The sequence below is a fragment of the Ovis canadensis genome, chromosome 2, assembly GCF_042477335.2.
Source record: "Ovis canadensis isolate MfBH-ARS-UI-01 breed Bighorn chromosome 2, ARS-UI_OviCan_v2, whole genome shotgun sequence".
Lineage (NCBI taxonomy): Eukaryota > Metazoa > Chordata > Mammalia > Artiodactyla > Bovidae > Ovis > Ovis canadensis.
Genome location: NC_091246.1, coordinates 145,763,455 through 145,783,406, shown reverse-complemented (window position 1 = coordinate 145,783,406; position 19,952 = coordinate 145,763,455). Strand labels below are relative to the sequence as shown.

Here is a 19,952-nt window from a genome sequence, read left to right as displayed (position 1 = left end):
AAACCAAACAAATCATTAACTGAACTATGCAGATGTCAAAGTGCTGTCAGTGTTTGCTAGGTGTTTGTATTTGACCAATATATCACCATTTTCAATCTCCTATCCCCAGGCTCACTGATAGAGAATCTGTCTGCCAATGCAGGAGAGGCAGAAGACACAGGTTCCATCCCTGGGTCAGAAAGATCCTCTGGAGTAGGAAATGGCACCCCACTCCAATATTCTTGCCTCAGAAATTCCATGGGCAGAGGAGCCTGGCTAGTCCATGAGATTGCAAGGAGTTGGACACGACTGAGCATCTGTGCACACATCCCCGTGTATTAAGAAGTTTCTGGAAGATACACACCATGCCTTCAGTGGGATCATAGAATCGCTGAATGAGCTGCAGTGCTGTGCTTTTCCCAGCTCCACTGGATCCTACCACAGCTGTCACTTCCCCTGATTTAATGACTGTGTTAAGTTTATTTAAAATCTGCAGAGAAAAGAAAAGATCATCATCAATTAGGCTACAAGTCAGAACACTTTGTTAGGACCCTGTGTATGTGTTTACTTATGCCCTCATAGCAACAGCCATTGATTTTCACTAATAACCAGAAAAATTAGTAAACAGTGCTAGGATGTGGTTTTAGCATTTAGCACACTACCAATAGCCATAGCCAACAAATAAAATGACGTGTGGTAACACTGTTGAAGTAAATAAGCCAGGCCAACTTCGAAAACTATGTCCCAAAATCCAATTTAAAACATTTCTGACATGCCAGGTTACCTCAAGGAGACTGTCCCAATTAGCTTAGGAGAGAAAGTCACTTAGCAGTAGAAGACTTTGTTAAAGTCTTTGTTAAAGACTACTGGCATTGAGAATAGAAGATAAAACAGAAATCAAATAAATGTATTTCAGTTCAACTGGTATTTGTTGAACAGCTGTCTCTGAACAGATATTATTATAAAGTAAGTTTTTAGCCATTTATTCAAAAATATTTACTGAGTAAGTACTACCTTGTTATTTATATTTCACTAGGCACTTTTACATTTAACGTTTATATATGTATGTGTGTTATAATCAAGAATATACTTCAGAAATATCAGAATATACATGTACCTATCTTATATACATATATAAGTAAGGAGATCCCACCAGTCCACTCTGAAGGAGACCAGCCCTGGGTGTTCTTTAGAAGGAATGATGCTAAAGCTGAAGCTCCAGTACTTTGGCCACCTCATGCGAAGAGTTGACTCATTGGAAAAGACTCTGATGCTGGGAGGGATTGGGGACAGGAGGAGAAGGGGACGACAGAGGATGAGATGGCTGGATGGCATCACGGACTTGATGGATGTGAGTCTGAGTGAACTCCAGGAGTTGGTGATGGACAGGGAGGCCTGGCGTGCTGTGATTCATGGGGTCGCAAAGAGTTGGACACGACTGAGCGACTGAACTGAACTGAACTGAAGTATGTATGTATGATGTATATTTATTTCTATGTGTATATATATAAATTTACTTATGTTACAACTATGTAGTATTAAAATTAATTTGCATTTCCATGACCTCTGTGGGGATAATAGAAATATTAAGGAAGGGTAGCTAACTATGGAAAACAGTCAAAGTTTCCTCAAAATATTAAAAATGGAACTGCCAAATGATCCCGAAATTTCACTTCTGTGTATTTATCAGAAAAAAAACAGAAACATTAATTTGAAAAGATACATGCATACCAGTGTTCCTTGCAGTATTATTTACAATAGCCAAGATATGGAAGCAATCTAAATAGATCAATGGATGAATGAGTAAATAAAATGTGGTGTATATATATATATATACATCTTCTATACTCATTTATCTATTGATGAATATATATACACGTATATATATGCATATGTATACTCACATACACACAAAGGAGTTTACTCATACATAAAAAATTAAATATTGGTTTTTGTGACAACATGGATGAATCTAAAAAGTATTATGCTAAGTGAAATATCAGACAGAGAAGGACAAATACTGTATGACCGCACTTATATGTAGAATCTAAAAAATAAAATAAGCAAACGAGCAAAACAAAATGAAAACAGACTCAGAGATACAGAGAACAAATGAGTGATTGCCAGAGGGGGAAATATGTGAGGGGGTTAAGGAGGTAGAAGCCTGAAGTTATAAAATAAATAAGGCACGTGGACATAATATACAGTATAAGGAATATGGTCAATAATATTGTAATGATTCTGGATAGGGGCAGATGATAGCTAGACTTACCACAGTGATCATTTCATAATGTATGCAAATATCTAATTGCTATGTAGTACAGCTGAAAGCACAATATTTTGCATCAATTATTTTTCAATTAAAAGTAAATAAATGAAAAGAAAGGGTAGCTAAAGATACTCTGTTAAAAATGAGGAATAAGTCTCCTTTCCTTCCAAAGCCAGTTCTTTTAGAGAAGTAGATTCTAAGTTTCCTGTAGGGTAAATTGCCTTTAAAGACACTTGCTCAGTAGGTGTGGGAACAGTGTAAATTTTCGTCACCTTGTGCCCAGAACAATTGCATAGTATAAGACAGTGATTATAAGATTACAAAATTACCTTTCCTCTAAGGACTGATCTAATGATCCTTGTAAACATGGATAGGAAGTAAAAAATTTCAGAGAGCAGCTTTCCTTTGCCACTTCATATCCCACCCATGCAGGGTTCTACCTTCTGCAGCCTCTAAAGAGATACTTGGCACAGCTGTCCTGGATTGTTCTGATTGCCTTGCAGTTTGTTTAGCTTGCTCTCACAGTGACAGGACCTGCCACTCATTTCAACAGAGTGTCACTCAGTTGACTTAACCTGACTGTGCTACCAAACTGTTCCTACCAAAGAGATTTGTATATTATTATCAGCACAAGGAATGTGGTTAGTGGCCTAAGGAACAAGACCTGAGGACACTTCCAGAGAAACATGCCTCTGTGCCTTTTTCCTGGAAAATGAGTCATGCTTCAGAAAAACAAATAATTTGTGGCTCTGGAAATGAATCATCAAAGAAGAAAACTGGAAAAAGATTGGCACGTACCTTCACCTCTGGCCTGGAAGGATAGTGGAAGGTCACATTATGGAATTCAATTTCACCCTTAATTCGATCCAGCTTGTAACCATCTTCTGACATACAGTCAATGAGGGGTTTCTGAAGTGGAATGTAAAAGGGATATAGCAATAGCATGTATAACATGCATTTACTGTCCATCTCAGTTTGAATTTATTCATAACACAGAACAGTAATCAGGCTAAACATTGCCAAAGATAAGCTGCTCCTACATTAAATTGTATTAATAATAGTAATAATATTCACTAACACTTATTGGGAAATTAATGTTGAGATGTTTACTATGTAATTACTATTGTATATAACTGTATTAAAATATATTATATATTATGTATATTATGTAGATTTATATATAACCAAATTTACATAAATAATGTATAATTAATTATAATTAAAACTGCCAATGATCATATAATTGGTATAAAACATTATCACATTAACTTAATTTAATTAGTATTTACTTTATATTACTATGATATATTTTATATAGTGAAAATATCACAATATAATATATGGTATTAATCTGTTATTAATATCTTGGTTTATAATATATTGATATTATTATGGAGTATTATAATATTGAGATACCCCAAAAGACAGTCTACAGGAGTTTTAATGTTTTTTCTTTTATGTGATTGTCACCATTACCTAACTTGACAGATGATACACATTTGTTCACTGAGGAAGTAGAGGAGTCTCAAGTGGTCAAGACCCAGTAGCACCCTACATTTGACTATTGTAGATGATGACTGACACTAACTGACTGTTCTCAAGCAGTGTCCCCAAATGCCACCAACTTTTAACTGACATGCTGACTTTCACCTCCATGCTAGTAGTGAGCCTAATTCAGACCTTAACCATGGTGGATAATCAGGCCAGAGTGAGGGTTATCTCCTGCTACCAGAACACTCAGGGTCAACTTCTTTCTTCTCTTACCCTCGTGAGAGAAACTCATCATCCTATCTCTTTCTGGGGCTACAGTGTCATCTATTTCTCCTTCTTTATTCTCTAGTAAACTAATAATTTTTAAATGCCTTAATTTTTTGTAATAGTTTCAAGGGACTTTTAGACACCTCTTATTTGAGCATACAACAAAGCCAAGAATGAGGTAGCATTTGGATCGCTCTACAAGGTTTTCAACTATCTTTCTATAGCCCAATAAATGAAACCCCAAAATATACGACAGATAAAGTGATGGACAGTTTCCTCCAGCAGATTCTAATCTCACCAACACTGACAATGTAGGGACCCACAATGCACGTCTGGATTTCCAGGGCTTCTGGCTCAGTCCTGAGCGTCTTCTCAGAGAAGATGTTCTTGGATTTTGATCTTTCTATCTTGACGTCCAGTGTGCTCCAATAGATTAATCAGGGAAATCTTAGCTAGGCTACCAGGGTCAAAGCCTGTAGACTTTCTGTCACATTTAGAAGTTAATCCGATGTTATGAACTGGGTCTTAAAGTCCTGTACGATCTGGCTGCTTCCCATCTCTCCATCTTCTTTCTTGCTCACTCTGTTCAGTTACACTGACTTTGTTTTAGTTCCTTGCACTCACCAAGCCCTTTTCCAACCTGGAGGTCTCTCCCATGAATACGCTCCCTGCTCTTACCTCCCAGGCATCACTCCTCTCCCAAGTACTTTTTTGCATGGCTCACTCACCTGCTTTGGTTCTCAGTTCATAACTGGTGTCACTGTCACTCAATATAAAGTCTCCTTCCCCTACCCCAACTGCTATCGCAGTGACCTGTTTTATTTCCCTTACTGTCTTGCTGCTGCTTCTTAGTCGCTCAGTTGCATCCAACTCTTTGCAACCACATGGACTGTTGCCCGCCAGGCTCTTCTATCCATGGAATTCTCCAGGCAAGAATACTGGCGTGGGTTGCCATGCCCTCCTACAGAGGATCTTCCCAACCCAGGATTGAACCAGGTCTCCCAAATTGCAGGCGGATTCTTTACCATCTGAGGCACCATTGTACTTATCACTGTCTAATATTGTCCTATCTTTGGATATGCCAATGCCTATTTCCCATATGATATGAGAGGAGGGGCCTTATTTGCTGTATTTCACTCTTGCACTCCCATCTCATACTGCGGTCTGGCTCATGATAGGACTTATTAAGTATTGCTAAATTAAGGGCGTTGTGATAGTTCCTCATATTTTTTAACACTGAGGATAAATTCCTCATGAGTTCATTTCTCTCCCCACCCTCAACTTGCTAATGGCCTCTGCCGGGAGCCAGCACGAGGAGTCCTGCCTGTGGCAAAGGTCATGAGGTTAAGGGGCCCGACAGGCAAAGGCGAGTTGGGCCTTAAGGGAGCCTCGCTGGATCTGCTCATGCATCTGCCCCTAAACCAGAGTCTGCCCGCTTTACTGTGTTATGCTTTCCACCTACTCTTCTGACATTAACAGGGGGCTGTCCCCCCACCACCTTTTTCTGGAAAAAGTTAATTTAGAGCTTTTAGATAATAAGTCTCCTGGGCATAATAAGAGTGTTTCAATCCAAAAACCCCTCTGATGGCTTTCTAGCCTGCCTGCCAGACTCTTAACAGCTGCGCACGTGATTGTTTGCAGCCTCCTGACCACGAGAGGCACAGAAAGCTTAAAACATCCTAGGAATGTAGGGGCTTCCGAGGAGTCAAAATCATTAGAATAGGGCTGATTAAGGGTTTCATTTGTTGAGCCAATACTTGCTGCCAAATTTTCATTTGTTGATATAGTTGGCATGTAGAAAAAACAGGTAGTAGCCCTGGTATTAGCAACATTAGATCTTTGAGTTAAGTACTTTCTTTGTTATAACCCACTGCACCTTTGTTCTACAGGAATATAACTTTATTTAGGACTTTGGGGGTGATGCAGATTAAAGAAAAAACACTTCAAGGGAAAAAGAGTTTTCTGGTTGATAGACATTTATCTAGGAAAAGAGCCATAAAAATGTTAACAGGCCCCCTGGTCAGAAGATGATGTAAAACCACCTAAGACCTTTTGTATATGTGAAGGTATGCAAAAAGAAAACCTGGTCTCAATAAGGGTCAGGACTGCTGCCCCTGCATAACTCTGCATATTCCATTATTTTTTATGTACAACTGGGGGTATATAAGCTGCTTTTGAAAATAAAGTTGTGGGTCTGGCACCGATGCTTGGCTCCCCCATGTCGTTCTTTTCTCCCTTTTCTGGCTGAATTCCCATCTGGAGCGTGGAGGCTCACTGTGTCTACTTATTTGCCCTGGCTTCTAAGACCCACGCGAGAGGGAGCCCAAGGCAGGGCACCCTCCACTATTCAAGTGGGCGTTGGTAGCCTACGTAGATGTTGCAAACTCCTTGTCTCGGAGTTTTATTGGTTTCCCATGTAAACCAAGTTATTCAGCCTCTTTTCTCCACTAATTTTCCTACTACACTATTCTTTCCTAATCTCTCCTTATATTTCTAAATAAATAAATCTCTCCTCACTGACACCATCTCCCCTTCGAATTCCTTGGATCCACTGGGGCTGCACCCCGGCAGGCCTCTACTTTTGGCTTTTACATACCCGGTCTATTGTCTCAAAGATGCTGGCGGCTGCAGCACGCCCAGCTGCAAAGGCTTCCAAACAGGAAGAGGCATTGCCAAGATTTAAAGCTCCTACTATGACACTGAGGAAAATCTGAAATAAAAAGAAAGAAACATAGTTTTCATCAGTTTGTAAATAGTGTTCATTGTCATTTGGGCTATCCATGTAAAGTCAAAATTTTCTCAGAAATATTCTTTCATGGGAGTTTTTTTTTTTTTTAATTTTTATGGCTGTGAACAGACCACCTTAGGTCTTTGTTGGTCAGAGACATGTAGACCTTAACACTTGGTCCTCTCCATAGGACAGCTCACAACATAGCTTTTTAAAAAATGTATTTATTTTAATTAATTTATTTTTTGTTGCACTTGGTCTTCATTGCTGCATGCAGGCTTTCTCTAGATGTGTCTCTTAATTTGACATGCAGGCTTCTTGTTGCAGCAGCTTCTCTTGTGGCGCAGAGGCTTTAGCTGTGAGGGCTCAGTAGTTGCAGCTCCCGGGCTCTAGAGCGTGGGCTGGTAGTTGTGGTGCATGGGCTTAGCTGCTCCTCAACATGCGGAATCTTTCTGGACCAGGGAGCAAACCAATGTCCCCTACATTGGCAGGTGGATTCCTACTCATTGCACCAGCAGGGAAGTTCCTTCTGTGGGAGTCTGAAGCTAAATAACTCTTTGGAAACACTTGGGATATCTTTTGTACTATAAAGTATCGCCAATTTTTCTACTGTTATGATTTAAAAGAATACATTATTTTTTATTGAACATCACTATTCTACAAAGAATAACATGCTTTTAGGTCAGAAGAGGTGTAAGTAAGGCAGCATATAGACACTGAGTGAGTTAGAGTCATGACGCAAGAATTTGACTCATTATATAAATAGTCTTACAATGGTTTTCTGATGAAAGGGTTGCTGAAACAATAGAGACACTATTATTAGCTTGAATATCCTAGTGTTTGTCACGTGCAATGTGTGCTTCCTGCTACTGCTATATTCCTGCTACTAGTGAACTAATTTTTAGGATAACTACTGCTATACCTGGTTTCCCAGGTGATGCTAGTGGTAAAAAACCCACCCGCCAATGCAGGTAGACGTAAGAGACGAGGGTTTGATCCCTAGGTTGGGAAGATCCCATGGAGGAGGACTCTAGTATTCTTGCCTGGAGAATTCCATGGACACAGGATCCTGGCAGACTGCAGTCCATAGGGTTGCAAAGGGTTGGACATGACCGAAGCTACTTAGCACTCACGCATGCACAGTTATACCGCTACCACCAGTAATAATATCAATAATAATAAGGTATGTTTCTAAGTGCTTTACTTGTAATATTTCATTTAATCCTTAAAATAATAAAGAAGACAGAGGTGTACAGAGGCTGCCTAACTTTCTTAATGTCTCAATGTATATTAAGTGGTAGAGCACTATTTGAATAAAGGGCTTCCCTGATAGTTCAGTTGGTTAGGAATCTGCCTGCAATGCAGGAGACCCCAGTTCAATTCCTGGGTTGGAAAGATTCCCTGGAGAAGGGAAAGGCTACCAACTCTAGTATTCTGGCCTGGAGAATTCCATGGACTATACAGTCCATGGGGTCACAAAGGTCAGACATGACTGAGTGACTTTCACTTTTTCCATTCACGTTTTGTCCAGCTCTCAGGCTCATCTGCTGCTACTGCACACGAGTGGAGTAGCCAGCTTCCTGCGTAGAGCTGGGGAAGACGTCCTTTGACTCATAAACCTGGCCATCTCTCTAAGTTAGGGGAAGGCTACCTGATCACGATCAGTTGTTCCTAGCCAACAGCACTGTTTTCATCAGTGCTGTTTGTAAAGGAAGAGCCAATTCCTCATGCTGGCCTCTAGGATGAGCACAGGATTCTTTCTCTCTACCCTTTCAACCAAAGAATGATGGTTTGTCGCGTGACTCACATGGAGGCTGTTTCCTCGGTCACCATCTATTGAGGATTGGAGTTATTTCCTGAGCTAAAATAAAGGTTGACTCCTGCTTGAATGTAGTCTTTTTCAGGTAATAAAGTGATCCTAATCTGTGGTAGTTCCATAGCTGGATTCTTTCCATGGATTATACCACATCAGAACAAAATGCCCCAAAATTCTTCCCCATTCTCTTTTTCCCTTATGGCCAGGCAATGGGGCTTCTCAGAGCCTGTCAGCCATCTCCTCCCTCTCCAATATCCTCTCTATTCTATACATCATGATGCTGTGGGCCAGCTTCTTGACTTCTTCCTGAATCCCCTAGGCTATGCATGGAGACAAACATTCTCTCTTCATCTGTTCTCCATCTGTCCGTCTGTCCTTTCCCTTAATTATGGCAGGTATTCCTCCCATGGGCAGATTACTTAATCTCTCAAGCCCTGATTTCATTATTGATAACATGGGGGAAGTGACTGCATATACATCAAGGAGTTTTTACAGGGATTAAATGATAATGTGTGTAGAGATGATTAAAGACAGCTATGGAAATAATAGTGATGACGGTGATGAAAGAAGTGAGATTCCACATAGGAAGTGATAAGATGAGCAGACAGAACAGTACTTGTTCTTGGTTTAATTTTCCACATGTCCTAGTTCAAGAGTTGGTAAACATTTTCCATAAAGGACCTGTTAGTAAAGATTTTAGGCTTTTCAGGCCATATGGGCTGAAGCAGTTATTCAACTTAATTCCTCCACTATGTAGGACAAAAGCAATCATAGACAGTAGGAAAAAAGTGACGGTGCCTATGTTCCAATAAAATGTCATTTACGAAAACAGGCCACAGTCTCGATTTGATTTGTGGACCATTGTTTGCTGACCCTTGGTCTAGACCAATTCACTAGTGGCCTAAACTGAAGTTTGAAGTTAAACCCTTGATCAGCCTGGTTTTTGCAAGCATTACCTGAAATGAATATCTCTCTTAGGGTTCTTAGGTGAAGAGTGAGTGAGACAGACAGAAAGAAAAAGTGTTAGTTGCTCAGTTGTGTCTGACTCTTACCCCCCGCCCCCTCCGCCCACCACCAGGCTCCTCTGTCCATGGAATTCTCCAGATGAGAATACTGGAGCGGGTTGCCACTCCCTTCTCCAGGGGATCCTCCCAGCCCAGGGATCTGGTCTGGGTCTCCTGCATTGCAAGCACTAATACCATTGCAGGAGCTAGCACATCTCCTGGGAGAGCATCATCTCTCATTCCAAATATTACACTCTTGAGCCCTGTAAACATCAGTGTGGGAAGAAGGTGGGCGAAAGAAGCCTCTGAGAAACAGTGTACCTGTGGGTGTGCTATGCTGGAGAGGGGATCTGTGCACAGAAAGCAAACTTGTGGTTACCAAAGGAGAGGGGAGTAGGGGAGGGATGAATTGGGAGTTGGGACTAGCAGATGCAAACTATGATATATGGAATGATAAACAACAAGGACCTACACAGGGAACTATCAATGTATTCAATATCTTATAATAACCTATAGCGGAAAAGAATCTGAAAAAGAATATATATATATATATATATATATATGTATAACTGAATCACTTTCCTATACACCTGAAACTAACACAACATGGTAAATCAACTGTACTTCAATTAAATAAATAAAATGAAATCTGTGGCCCTTTGAAAGAGATTCAGGAACAGGAAAACAGTGCTTAATGGGTTGGGTCCCAGAATCACAGAAATCTGGGCTCAAATCCCACCCTCTGCCACTTGGCATATAATTCTCACCTCGTGGCTCCATCTCATTTTTAAGTGGTGGCATAATGGCATCAGTTACAGAATTAAGTTGTGACTATTACACATGGTAATTATATTAAATACTTTACTCAGTGCTTGACACCTTGTATACACTAAAGAATGCTCCTCTCTATTACTGCTGTTACTTTTTCATTACCGAGTCCTGAAACTTAAAAGGGGCATGAAAGAGCAGACTTCAGCACCATTTAGTTCCCTTTTATCTTTTTTGTTAATAGATCACAGAGTGTAGTTTTTGTCCATGTACAAATGATACTAATTACAGCCATTTATGTGAACTACTTACCATTTAGGCCCAATTACCATGCAGCCAATAATGATTTTGTGCATCACAAAATGTGTTAGATTAACCTAATTGTTAATTAGTTTAGTGGATTAAAAACACTCAGCTCATGCAAACTCAGCCTTAATAGTTCACAGCTCAGAGCATGGCCAGTAAAGTGCATGCACACGCAAGAGAAAGAAAGAGGAAGAACCAGAAAGGGAGTGCTTACCAACAGTTATATTGGTAAAGAATGTCTCTCCTCTTCCCAGAGAAAAATTTCTTAAGATATAAATGGTGGCTTATAAGGAGTAAGAGGTGAGGTTAGTAATTGATGATTGAAAGTTAGAGACATATTACATATCATGTCTGCACATAGTAAGTCCTCAAGAAGTATCAGTTGACAGAAGGAATTCTTTATAGAAGGTATACAGTAGCCTATAATCTGGGCAGGAAACTTGAAGGTGAAAACTTGTTAAATGATTTAAACAAGGTTGCCATTAGACTGAGGTAGCCTTAATGCCTTAGCAGATTATGTAAGCCACCAAAACCTAACCTTGAATGCCTCAAGGCTAAGAAATCAAAACCTAACTACAAAGCTAAATCACAAACAGCCAAAGAGGCTTTCCAAAATAAGGCAACTACCTCCCGGAGTTAGGTAAAATTAATGTCCATTGAGCTGGTGATGCTATCTAGCCACCTGGTACGCTGCAGTCCGTGGGGTCACAAAGAGTAGGACATAGCTTAGCAACTAAAACAACAACAAAATAAGGCAATTACATAAGCTACAGCCAGCCAAATAATTTCCTGGCTTTGCTTCCGCCTCTTCTCTTCTCTGTTTAAGTCTTTTCCCTAACTTCTATTAATAGAACCTCTCTAGCTACTCCTAGTTTGATATGCCCAACTGGACTTATTTTTGCTCAAATAAACTCCTAAAAGTTTTAATATGCCTGAATTTATCTTTTAACAAAACCATAAAATTGGGTCATTTCTAGAGAGATTCACCAAGGATTCTTTTTTTTTTAATCCAACGGTTCCAACCAGAATTGTATCTTTTCAATTTACCATTTTCTCATTATTCCCTCTGAAACTGTTATTTGTGAACACTTCTCTCCTCTACTCAAAGTCAAGGAATCATAAGAAGAATGTCTTTTCTCAATGAATGCCTTTCTGCAGAATGAGAAGATACAAGCTGCTGAGACTGAAGTCAACTACAGGTATTTCTGGTTTGGTAAAGTTGGAAGTTCTTAAGAGTCATTAGGTTAATAAAGAAAAAGACTTTACAGTCAGATTTTAGACCTGCAGTAGTTTCACTGGCTTTTCAAATGTGCAAAGCTGTATTAAAGTTATTAAGTAAGTGCTTAAATTATAATAATAGTAACACTTTCCATCTATGCTATCCCTTTCAGGTTTACAAAACATTTTAAACAGGATTCATCATATTTAATTTTTTAAAACAAAGTTCAAGTGACACCAACTGTTTATCTTTAAAAGGAAAACTAAAATTTATGAAGTCATTCTTTTTCTTTTCTTTTTTTTTGATATTTACTTTTATATATATTTTTTTAATCTTTAATTCTTACATGCATTCCCAAACATGAACCCCCCTCCCACCTCCCTCCCCATAACATCTCTCTGGGTCGTCCCCATGCACCAGCCCCAAGCATGCTGCATCCTACGTCAGACATAGACTGGCGATTCAATTCTTACATGATAGTATACATGTTAGAATGTCATTCTCCCGAATCATCCCACCCTCTCCCTCTCCCTCTGAGTCCAAAAGTCCGTTATACACATCTGTGTCTCTTTCCCTGTCTTGCATACAGGGTCGTCATTGCCATCTTCCTAAATTCCATATATATGTGTTAGTATACTGTATTGGTCTTTTTCTTTCTGGCTTACTTCACTCTGTATAATTGGCTCCAGTTTCATCCATCTCATCAGAACTGATTCAAATGAATTCTTTTTTATGGCTGAGTAATACTCCATTGTGTATATGTACCACAGCTTTCTTATCCATTCATCTGCTGATGGACATCTAGGTTGTTTCCATGTCCTGGCTATCATAAACAGTGCTGTGATGAACATTGGGGTACATGTGTCTCTTTCAATTCTGGTTTCCTCGGTGTGTTTGCCCAGCAGTGGGATTGCTGGGTCATAAGGTAGTTCTATTTGCAATTTTTTAAGGAATCTCCACACTGTTCTCCATAGTGGCTGTACTAGTTTGCATTCCCACCAACAGTGTAGGAGGGTTCCCTTTTCTCCACACCCTCTCCAGCATTTATTGCTTGCAGATTTTTGGATCGCAGCCATTCTGACTGGTGTGAAGTGGTACCTCATTGTGGTTTTGATTTGCATTTCTCTAATAATGAGTGATGTTGAGCATCTTTTCATGTGTTTGTTAGCCATCCGTATGTCTTCTTTGGAGAAATGTCTATTTAGTTCTTTGGCCCATTTTTTGATTGGGTCGTTTATTTTTCTGGAATTGAGCTGGATAAGTTGCTTGTATATTTTTGAGATTAGCTGTTTGTCAGTTGCTTCATTTGCTATTATTTTCTCCCATTCAGAAGGCTGTCTTTTCACCTTGCTTATATTTTCTTTTGTTGTGCAGAAGCTTTTAATTTTAATTAGATCCCATTTGTTTATTTTTGCTTTTATTTCCAGAATTCTGGGAGGTGGATCATAGAGGATCCTGCTGTGATGTATGTCTGAGAGTGTTTTGCCTATGTTCTCCTCTAGGAGTTTTATAGTTTCTGATCTTACATTTAGATCTTTAATCCATTTTGAGTTTATTTTTGTGTGCGGTGTTAGGAAGTGATCTAGTTTCATTCTTTTACAAGTGGTTGACCAGTTTTCCCAGCACCACTTGTTAAAGAGATTGTCTTTACTCCATTGTATATTCTTGCCTCCTTTGTCAAAGATAAGGTGTCCATATGTGTGTGGATTTATCTCTGGGCTTTCTATTTTGTTCCATTGATCTATATGTCTGTCTTTGTGCCAGTACCATACTGTCTTGATGACTGTGGCTTTGTAGTAGAGCCTGAAGTCAGGCAAGTTGATTCCTCCAGTTCCATTCTTCTTTCTCAAGATTGCTTTGGCTATTCGAGGTTTTTTGTATTTCCATACAAATCTTGAAATTATTTGTTCTAGTTCTGTGAAAAATGTGCCTGGTAGCTTGATAGGGATTGCATTGAATTTGTAAATTGCTTTGGGTAGTATACTCATTTTCACTATATTGATTCTTCCAATCCATGAACATGGTATATTTCTCCATCTATTAGTGTCCTCTTTGATTTCTTTCATCAGTGTTTTATAGTTTTCTATATATAGGTCTTTAGTTTCTTTAGGTAGATATATTCCTAAGTATTTTATTCTTTTCGTTGCAATGGTGAATGGAATTGTTTCCTTAATTTCTTTTTCTACTTTCTCATTATTCGTGTATAGGAATGCAAGGGATTTCTGTGTGTTGATTTTATATCCTGCAACTTTACTATATTCATTGATGAGCTCTAGTAATTTTCTGGTGGAGTCTTTAGGGTTTTCCATGTAGAGGATCATGTCATCTGCAAACAGTGAGAGTTTTACTTCTTCTTTTCCAATTTGGATTCCTTTTATTTCTTTTTCTGCTCTGATTGCTGTGGCCAAAACTTCCAGAACTATGTTGAATAGTAGCGGTGAAAGTGGACACCCTTGTCTTGTTCCTGACTTTAGGGGAAATGCTTTCAATTTTTCACCATTGAGGATAATGTTTGCTGTGGGTTTGTCATAGATAGCTTTTATTATGTTGAGGTATGTTCCTTCTATTCCTGCTTTCTGGAGAGTTTTTATCATAAATGGATATTGAATTTTGTCAAAGGCCTTCTCTGCATCTATTGAGATAATCATATGGTTTTTATTTTTCAATTTGTTAATGTGGTGAATTACATTGATTGATTTGCAGATATTGAAGAACCCTCGCATCCCTGGGATAAAGCCCACTTGGTCATGGTGTATGATCTTTTTAATGTGTTGTTGGATTCTGATTGCTAGAATTTTGTTGAGGATTTTTGCATCTATGTTCATCAGTGATATTGGCCTGTAGTTTTCTTTTTTGTGACATCTTTGTCAGGTTTTGGTATTAGGGTGATGGTGGCCTCATAGAATGAGTTTGGAAGTTTACCTTCCTCTGCAATTTTCTGGAAGAGTTTGAGAAGGATAGGTGTTAGCTCTTCTCGAAATTTTTGGTAGAATTCAGCTGTGAAGCCGTCTGGACCTGGGCTTTTGTTTGCTGGAAGATTTCTGATTACAGTTTCAATTTCCGTGCTTGTGATGGGTCTGTTAAGATTTTCTAATTCTTCCTGGTTCAGTTTTGGAAAATTATACTTTTCTAAGAATTTGTCCATTTCTTCCACGTTGTCCATTTTATTGGCATACAACTGCTGATAGTAGTCTCTTATGATCCTTTGTATTTCTGTGTTGTCTGTTGTGATCTCTCCATTTTCATTTCTAATTTTATTGATTTGATTTTTCTCTCTTTGCTTCTTGATGAGTCTGGCTAATGGTTTGTCAATTTTATTTATCCTTTCAAAGAACCAGCTTTTGGCTTTGTTGATTTTTGCTATGGTCTCTTTTGTTTCTTTTGCATTTATTTCTGCCCTAATTTTTAAGATTTCTTTCCTTCTACTAACTCTGGGGTTCTCCAACTCTTCCTTTTCTAGTTGCTTTAGTTGTAGAGTTAGATTATTTATTTGACTTTTTTCTTGTTTCTTGAGGTATGCCTGTATTGCTATGAACTTTCCTCTTAGCACTGCTTTTATAGTGTCCCACAGGTTTTGGGTTGTTGTGTTTTCATTTTCATTAGTTTCTATGCATATTTTGATTTCTTTTTTTATTTCTTCTGTGATTTGTTGGTTATTCAGAAGTGTGTTGTTCATCCTCCATATGTTGGAATTTTTAATAGTTTTTCTCCTGTAATTGAGATCTAATCTTAATGCATTATTGTCAGAAAAGATGCTTGGAATGATTTCGATTTTTTTGAATTTTTCAAGTTTAGATTTATGGCCCAGGATGTGATCTATCCTGGAGAAGGTTCCATGAGCACTTGAGAAAAAGGTGAAATTCATTGTTTTGGGGTGAAATGTCCTATAGATATCAATTAGGTCTAACTGATCTAATGTATCATTTAAAGTTTGCGTTTCTTTGTTAATTTTCTGTTTAGTTGATCTGTCCATAGGTGTGAGTGGGGTATTAAAGTCTCCCACTATTATTGTGTTATTGTTGATTTCCCCTTTCATACTTGTTAGCATTTGTCTTACATATTGCGGTGCTCCTATATTTGGTGCATATATATTTATAATTGTTATATCTTCTTCTTGGATTGTTCCTTTGATCATTATGTAGTGGCCTTCTTTGTCTCTTTTCACAGCCTTTGTTTTAAAGTCTATTTTATCGGATATGAGTATTGCCACTCCTGCTTTCTTTTGGTCTTTATTTGAGTGGTATATCTTTTTCCAGCCCTTCACTTTCAGTCTGTATGTGTCCCTTGTTTTGAGGTGGGTCTCTTGTAAGCAGCATATAGAGGGGTCTTGTTTTTGTATCCATTCGGCCCAGTCTTTGTCTTTTGGTTGGGGTGTTCAACCCATTTACGTTTAAGGTAATTATTGATAAGTATGATCCCGTTAGCATTTACTTTATTGTTTTGGGTTTGGGTTTATACACCCTTTTCGTGTTTCCTGTCTAGAGGATATCCTTTAGAATTTGTTGGAGAGCTGGTTTGGTGGTGCTGAATTCTCTCAGCTTTTGCTTGTCTGTAAAGCTTTTTATTTTTCCTTCGTATTTGAATGAGATCCTTGCTGGGTACAGTAATCTGGGCTGTAGGTTATTGTCTTTCATCACTTTAAGTATGTCTTGCCATTCCCTCCTGGCCTGAAGAGTTTCTATTGAAAGATCAGCTGTTATCCTTATGGGAATCCCCTGTGTGTTATTTGTTGTTTTTCCCTTGCTGCTTTTAATATTTGTTCTTTGTGTTTGATCTTTGTTAATTTGATTAATATGTGTCTTGGGGTGTTTCGCCTTGGGTTTATCCTATTTGGAACTCTCTGTGTTTCTTGGACTTGAGTGATTATTTCCTTCCCCATTTTAGGGAAGTTTTCAACTATTATCTCCTCAAGGATTTTCTCATGATCTTTCTTTCTGTCTTCTTCTTCTGGGACTCCTATAATTCGAATGTTGGAGCGTTTCATATTGTCCTGGAGGTCTCTGAGATTGTCCTCGTTTCTTTTAATTCATTTTTCTTGTTTCCTCTCTGATTCATTTATTTCTACCATTCTATCTTCTATTTCACTAATCCTATCTTCTGCCTCCGTTATTCTACTATTTGTTGCCTCCAGAGTGTTTCTGATCTCATTTATTGTGTTATTCATTATATTTTGACTCTTTTTTATTTCTTCTAGGTCCTTGTTAAACCTTTCTTGCATCTTCTCAATCCTTGTCTCTAGGCTATTTATCTGTATTTCCATTTTGATTTCAAGATTTTGGATCATTTTCACTATCAATATTCGGAATTCCTTCTCAGGTAGATTCCCTACTTCTTCCTCTTTTGTTTGGTTTGGTGGGCAACTCTCCTGTTCCTTTACCTGCTGATTATTCCTCTGTCTCTTCATCTTGGTTATATTGCTGCGTTTGGGGTGGCCTTTTTATATTCTGGTAATTTGTGGAGTTCTCTTTATTATGGAGCTTCCTCACTTTCGGTGGGGTTCTATCAGTGGCTTGTCAAGGTTTCCTGGTTAGGGAGGCTTGTGTTGGAGTTTTGGTGGGTGGAGCTGGGTTTCTTCTCTCTGGAGTGCAGTGGAGTGACCAGTAATGGGTTATGAGACATCAAAAGTTTGGGGATAATTTTGAGCTGCCTGTATATTGAAGCTCAGGGGAGTGTTCCTGTGTTGCTGGAGTATTTGTGTGGTATGTCTTGTTTTGGAACTTGTTGGCCCTTGGGTGGAGCTTGGTTTCAGTGTAGGTATGAAGGCATTTGATGAGCTCCTATTGCTTAATGTTCCCTGAATTCAAGAGTTCTCTAATGTTTTCAGGCTTTGGATTTAAGCTTCCTGCTTCTGGTTTTCAGTTTTATTTTTACAGTAGCCTCTAGACTTCTCCATCTATACAGCACCGATGATAAAACATCTAGGTTAAAGATGAAAAGTTTCTCCACATTGAGGGACACTCAGAGAGGTTCACTGAGTTAAAAGGAGAAGAGAAGATGGAGGGGGTAGTTAGAGGTAACTGGAATGAGATGCGGTGAGATCAAGAGAGGAGAGAGCAAGCTAGCCAGTAGTCACTTCCTTATGTGCGCTCTATAGTCTGGACTGCTCAGAGGTATTTACAGAGTTATACGGGGAAGAGGAGAGGGAGGAAGTAGACAGAGGTGACCAGGAGGATAAGAGAGAGGAATGAGTAGGAGAGAGACAAATCCTGCCAGTAACCAGTTCCTTAGGTGTTCTCTACCGTCTGGAACACACAGAGATTCACAGAGTTGGATAGAGAAGAGATGGGGGAAAAAAAGAGACAGAGGCCACCTGGTGGAGAAAAAGGAGAGTCCAGAGGAGGAGAGAGTGGTCAAGCCAGTAATCTCGCTCTCAGGTAAACTTGGGTAGTGAAGTTTGGGTTTTTAAATGTACAAAATTGACAACAAAAACCTAAGAGCAAAGATTTAAAATCTGTTTTTGAAGACAATGTTCTGCTTTTCTGGTTGCCTGATGTCCTCTGCCAGCCTACAGAAGTTGTTTTGTGGAGTTTGCTCGGCGTTGAAATGGTCTTTTGAGGAATTTGTGAGGGAGAAAGTGATCTTCCCGTCCTATTCCTCCGCCATCTTTCCCTCCCCCTCTATGAAGTCATTCTTAATGGCACTTCCACGGTGGTCCACTGGCTAAGCCTCCAAGCTCCCAATGCAGGCGGCCTGGGTTCATCCCCTGGTTAGGGAACTGGATCCCACCTGTTGCAACTAAGAGTCCACGTACCACAACTAAAGATCCCCTGTGCCACAGCCAAGACCCAGTGCAGCTAGACAATACATGAATATATTTTTAAAAAGTCATTCTTAGTGTATTATCAGGTTCTTAATGAAATAAAGCCAGTGGCTTAGAATGATTATAGCCTGGCCTCTAATAATCATTTCTATTTGCAAATAAAATTTCTATTCAACTTTCCCTGCTGCTGCTTTTAAGTCGCTTCAGTCGTGTCTGACTCTATGTGACCCCAGAGACGGCAGCCCACCAGGCTCCCCCATCCCTGGGATTCTCTAGGCAAGAATTGTGAATCTTATCAACTCAAATGCTCAACATCCCTTTACTATAAAAGTCATAAGTATTGCTTGTATCTGCAGATCAGATCTGACTCCATCAGATCACTGAGGCTGTCCTCTCTTAGGCACTAATGGAATAAACAAAATGCCTTCTCTGTGGACTTTTCCTAGATACAGGCAGGAAATGTTCTGTCTAGGTCATCAAGATGGAAGTACCTGGACAAGAACTCCTGGTGTATATTCTTCGTCATCCAGGACAAGTTTGGAGCCATACCAGAAGGCCAGCGCGTAGCACAAGAAGATGAGACACCACATGAATCCAGTAAAGAATCCCATCACTATCCCTTTTCTAATTCCCCAGCGCTGGGCAAACACAAGATTTTTCTCATACCTGTGAAGAGAAAACATTTGAGTCTATTTTAGCAACAGCAGCTTAAGTTAAAATGTTTAAAACAGGCCTAATGCAGTGGTTTTAATCAATGAAAATAAAATCACTCCAAACACAGAGCAGCTGTAGGAAAAGAAGACAACAATCACATCTGTGTAGTTTCTTGAAATTTGTTTCAAGCTGGCATTGACAATGTATCGATAGATGTTGCCTAAGAAAGTCTCATAGTTGATGACTTCTTGGATGAGTAGGATGGGGCGAGTTTTGCCCCCAGGAGAAAAAAACCTTCAACAAAAATATTTGGACATGAGAGGTCCAGTACTGTTGTTGCTGGCCAAAATTGTCACTTCATCTGCTGATTGGAACGGAATAAGAAAATACAGAGACAGAGTTTGGAGGAAATAGAAAGCTGCCTTTAATTCTCAGCCGGCAGAGAGAGAAACACAGTAAGCTCATGCCTCAAGAACTGTGACCCACTCCATGAGGAGTCTAGGGGCTTATATAAGATGAGGGCTTGCAGTCAGGAGCCAGTGATGAGAAACAAAGGTGTTAGGATCTTGTTCAAAAACATATGCTAGCGTCAATAACCCAGTAATTGAGTTTGGCAGTTCCATGGCTCTGTGGCCTTCTTCCTGATATGTAGAAAGAAGGGCTACAAGGGGAAGTGAAAGTGAAAGTGAAA

The 19,952-nt window shown here is 39.3% G+C and overlaps 1 protein-coding gene across 6 annotated transcripts in view; it reads right to left on the bottom strand.

Moving 5' to 3' along the window:
- The window catches only part of ABCB11 (ATP binding cassette subfamily B member 11), a 106,002-nt gene that overhangs the window by 46,819 nt on the left and 39,231 nt on the right, over positions 1-19,952 (bottom strand). For all 6 annotated transcript variants that reach the window (XM_069577313.1, XM_069577309.1, XM_069577314.1 and 3 more), the window contains 4 exons: positions 19,099-19,273; positions 6,603-6,716; positions 3,047-3,157; positions 344-469 (listed from right to left, as the gene is read on the bottom strand). In XM_069577313.1, the coding sequence (XP_069433414.1) occupies positions 344-469; positions 3,047-3,157; positions 6,603-6,716; positions 19,099-19,273 (526 nt within the window). The remainder of the gene's footprint in view (positions 1-343; positions 470-3,046; positions 3,158-6,602; positions 6,717-19,098; positions 19,274-19,952) is intronic.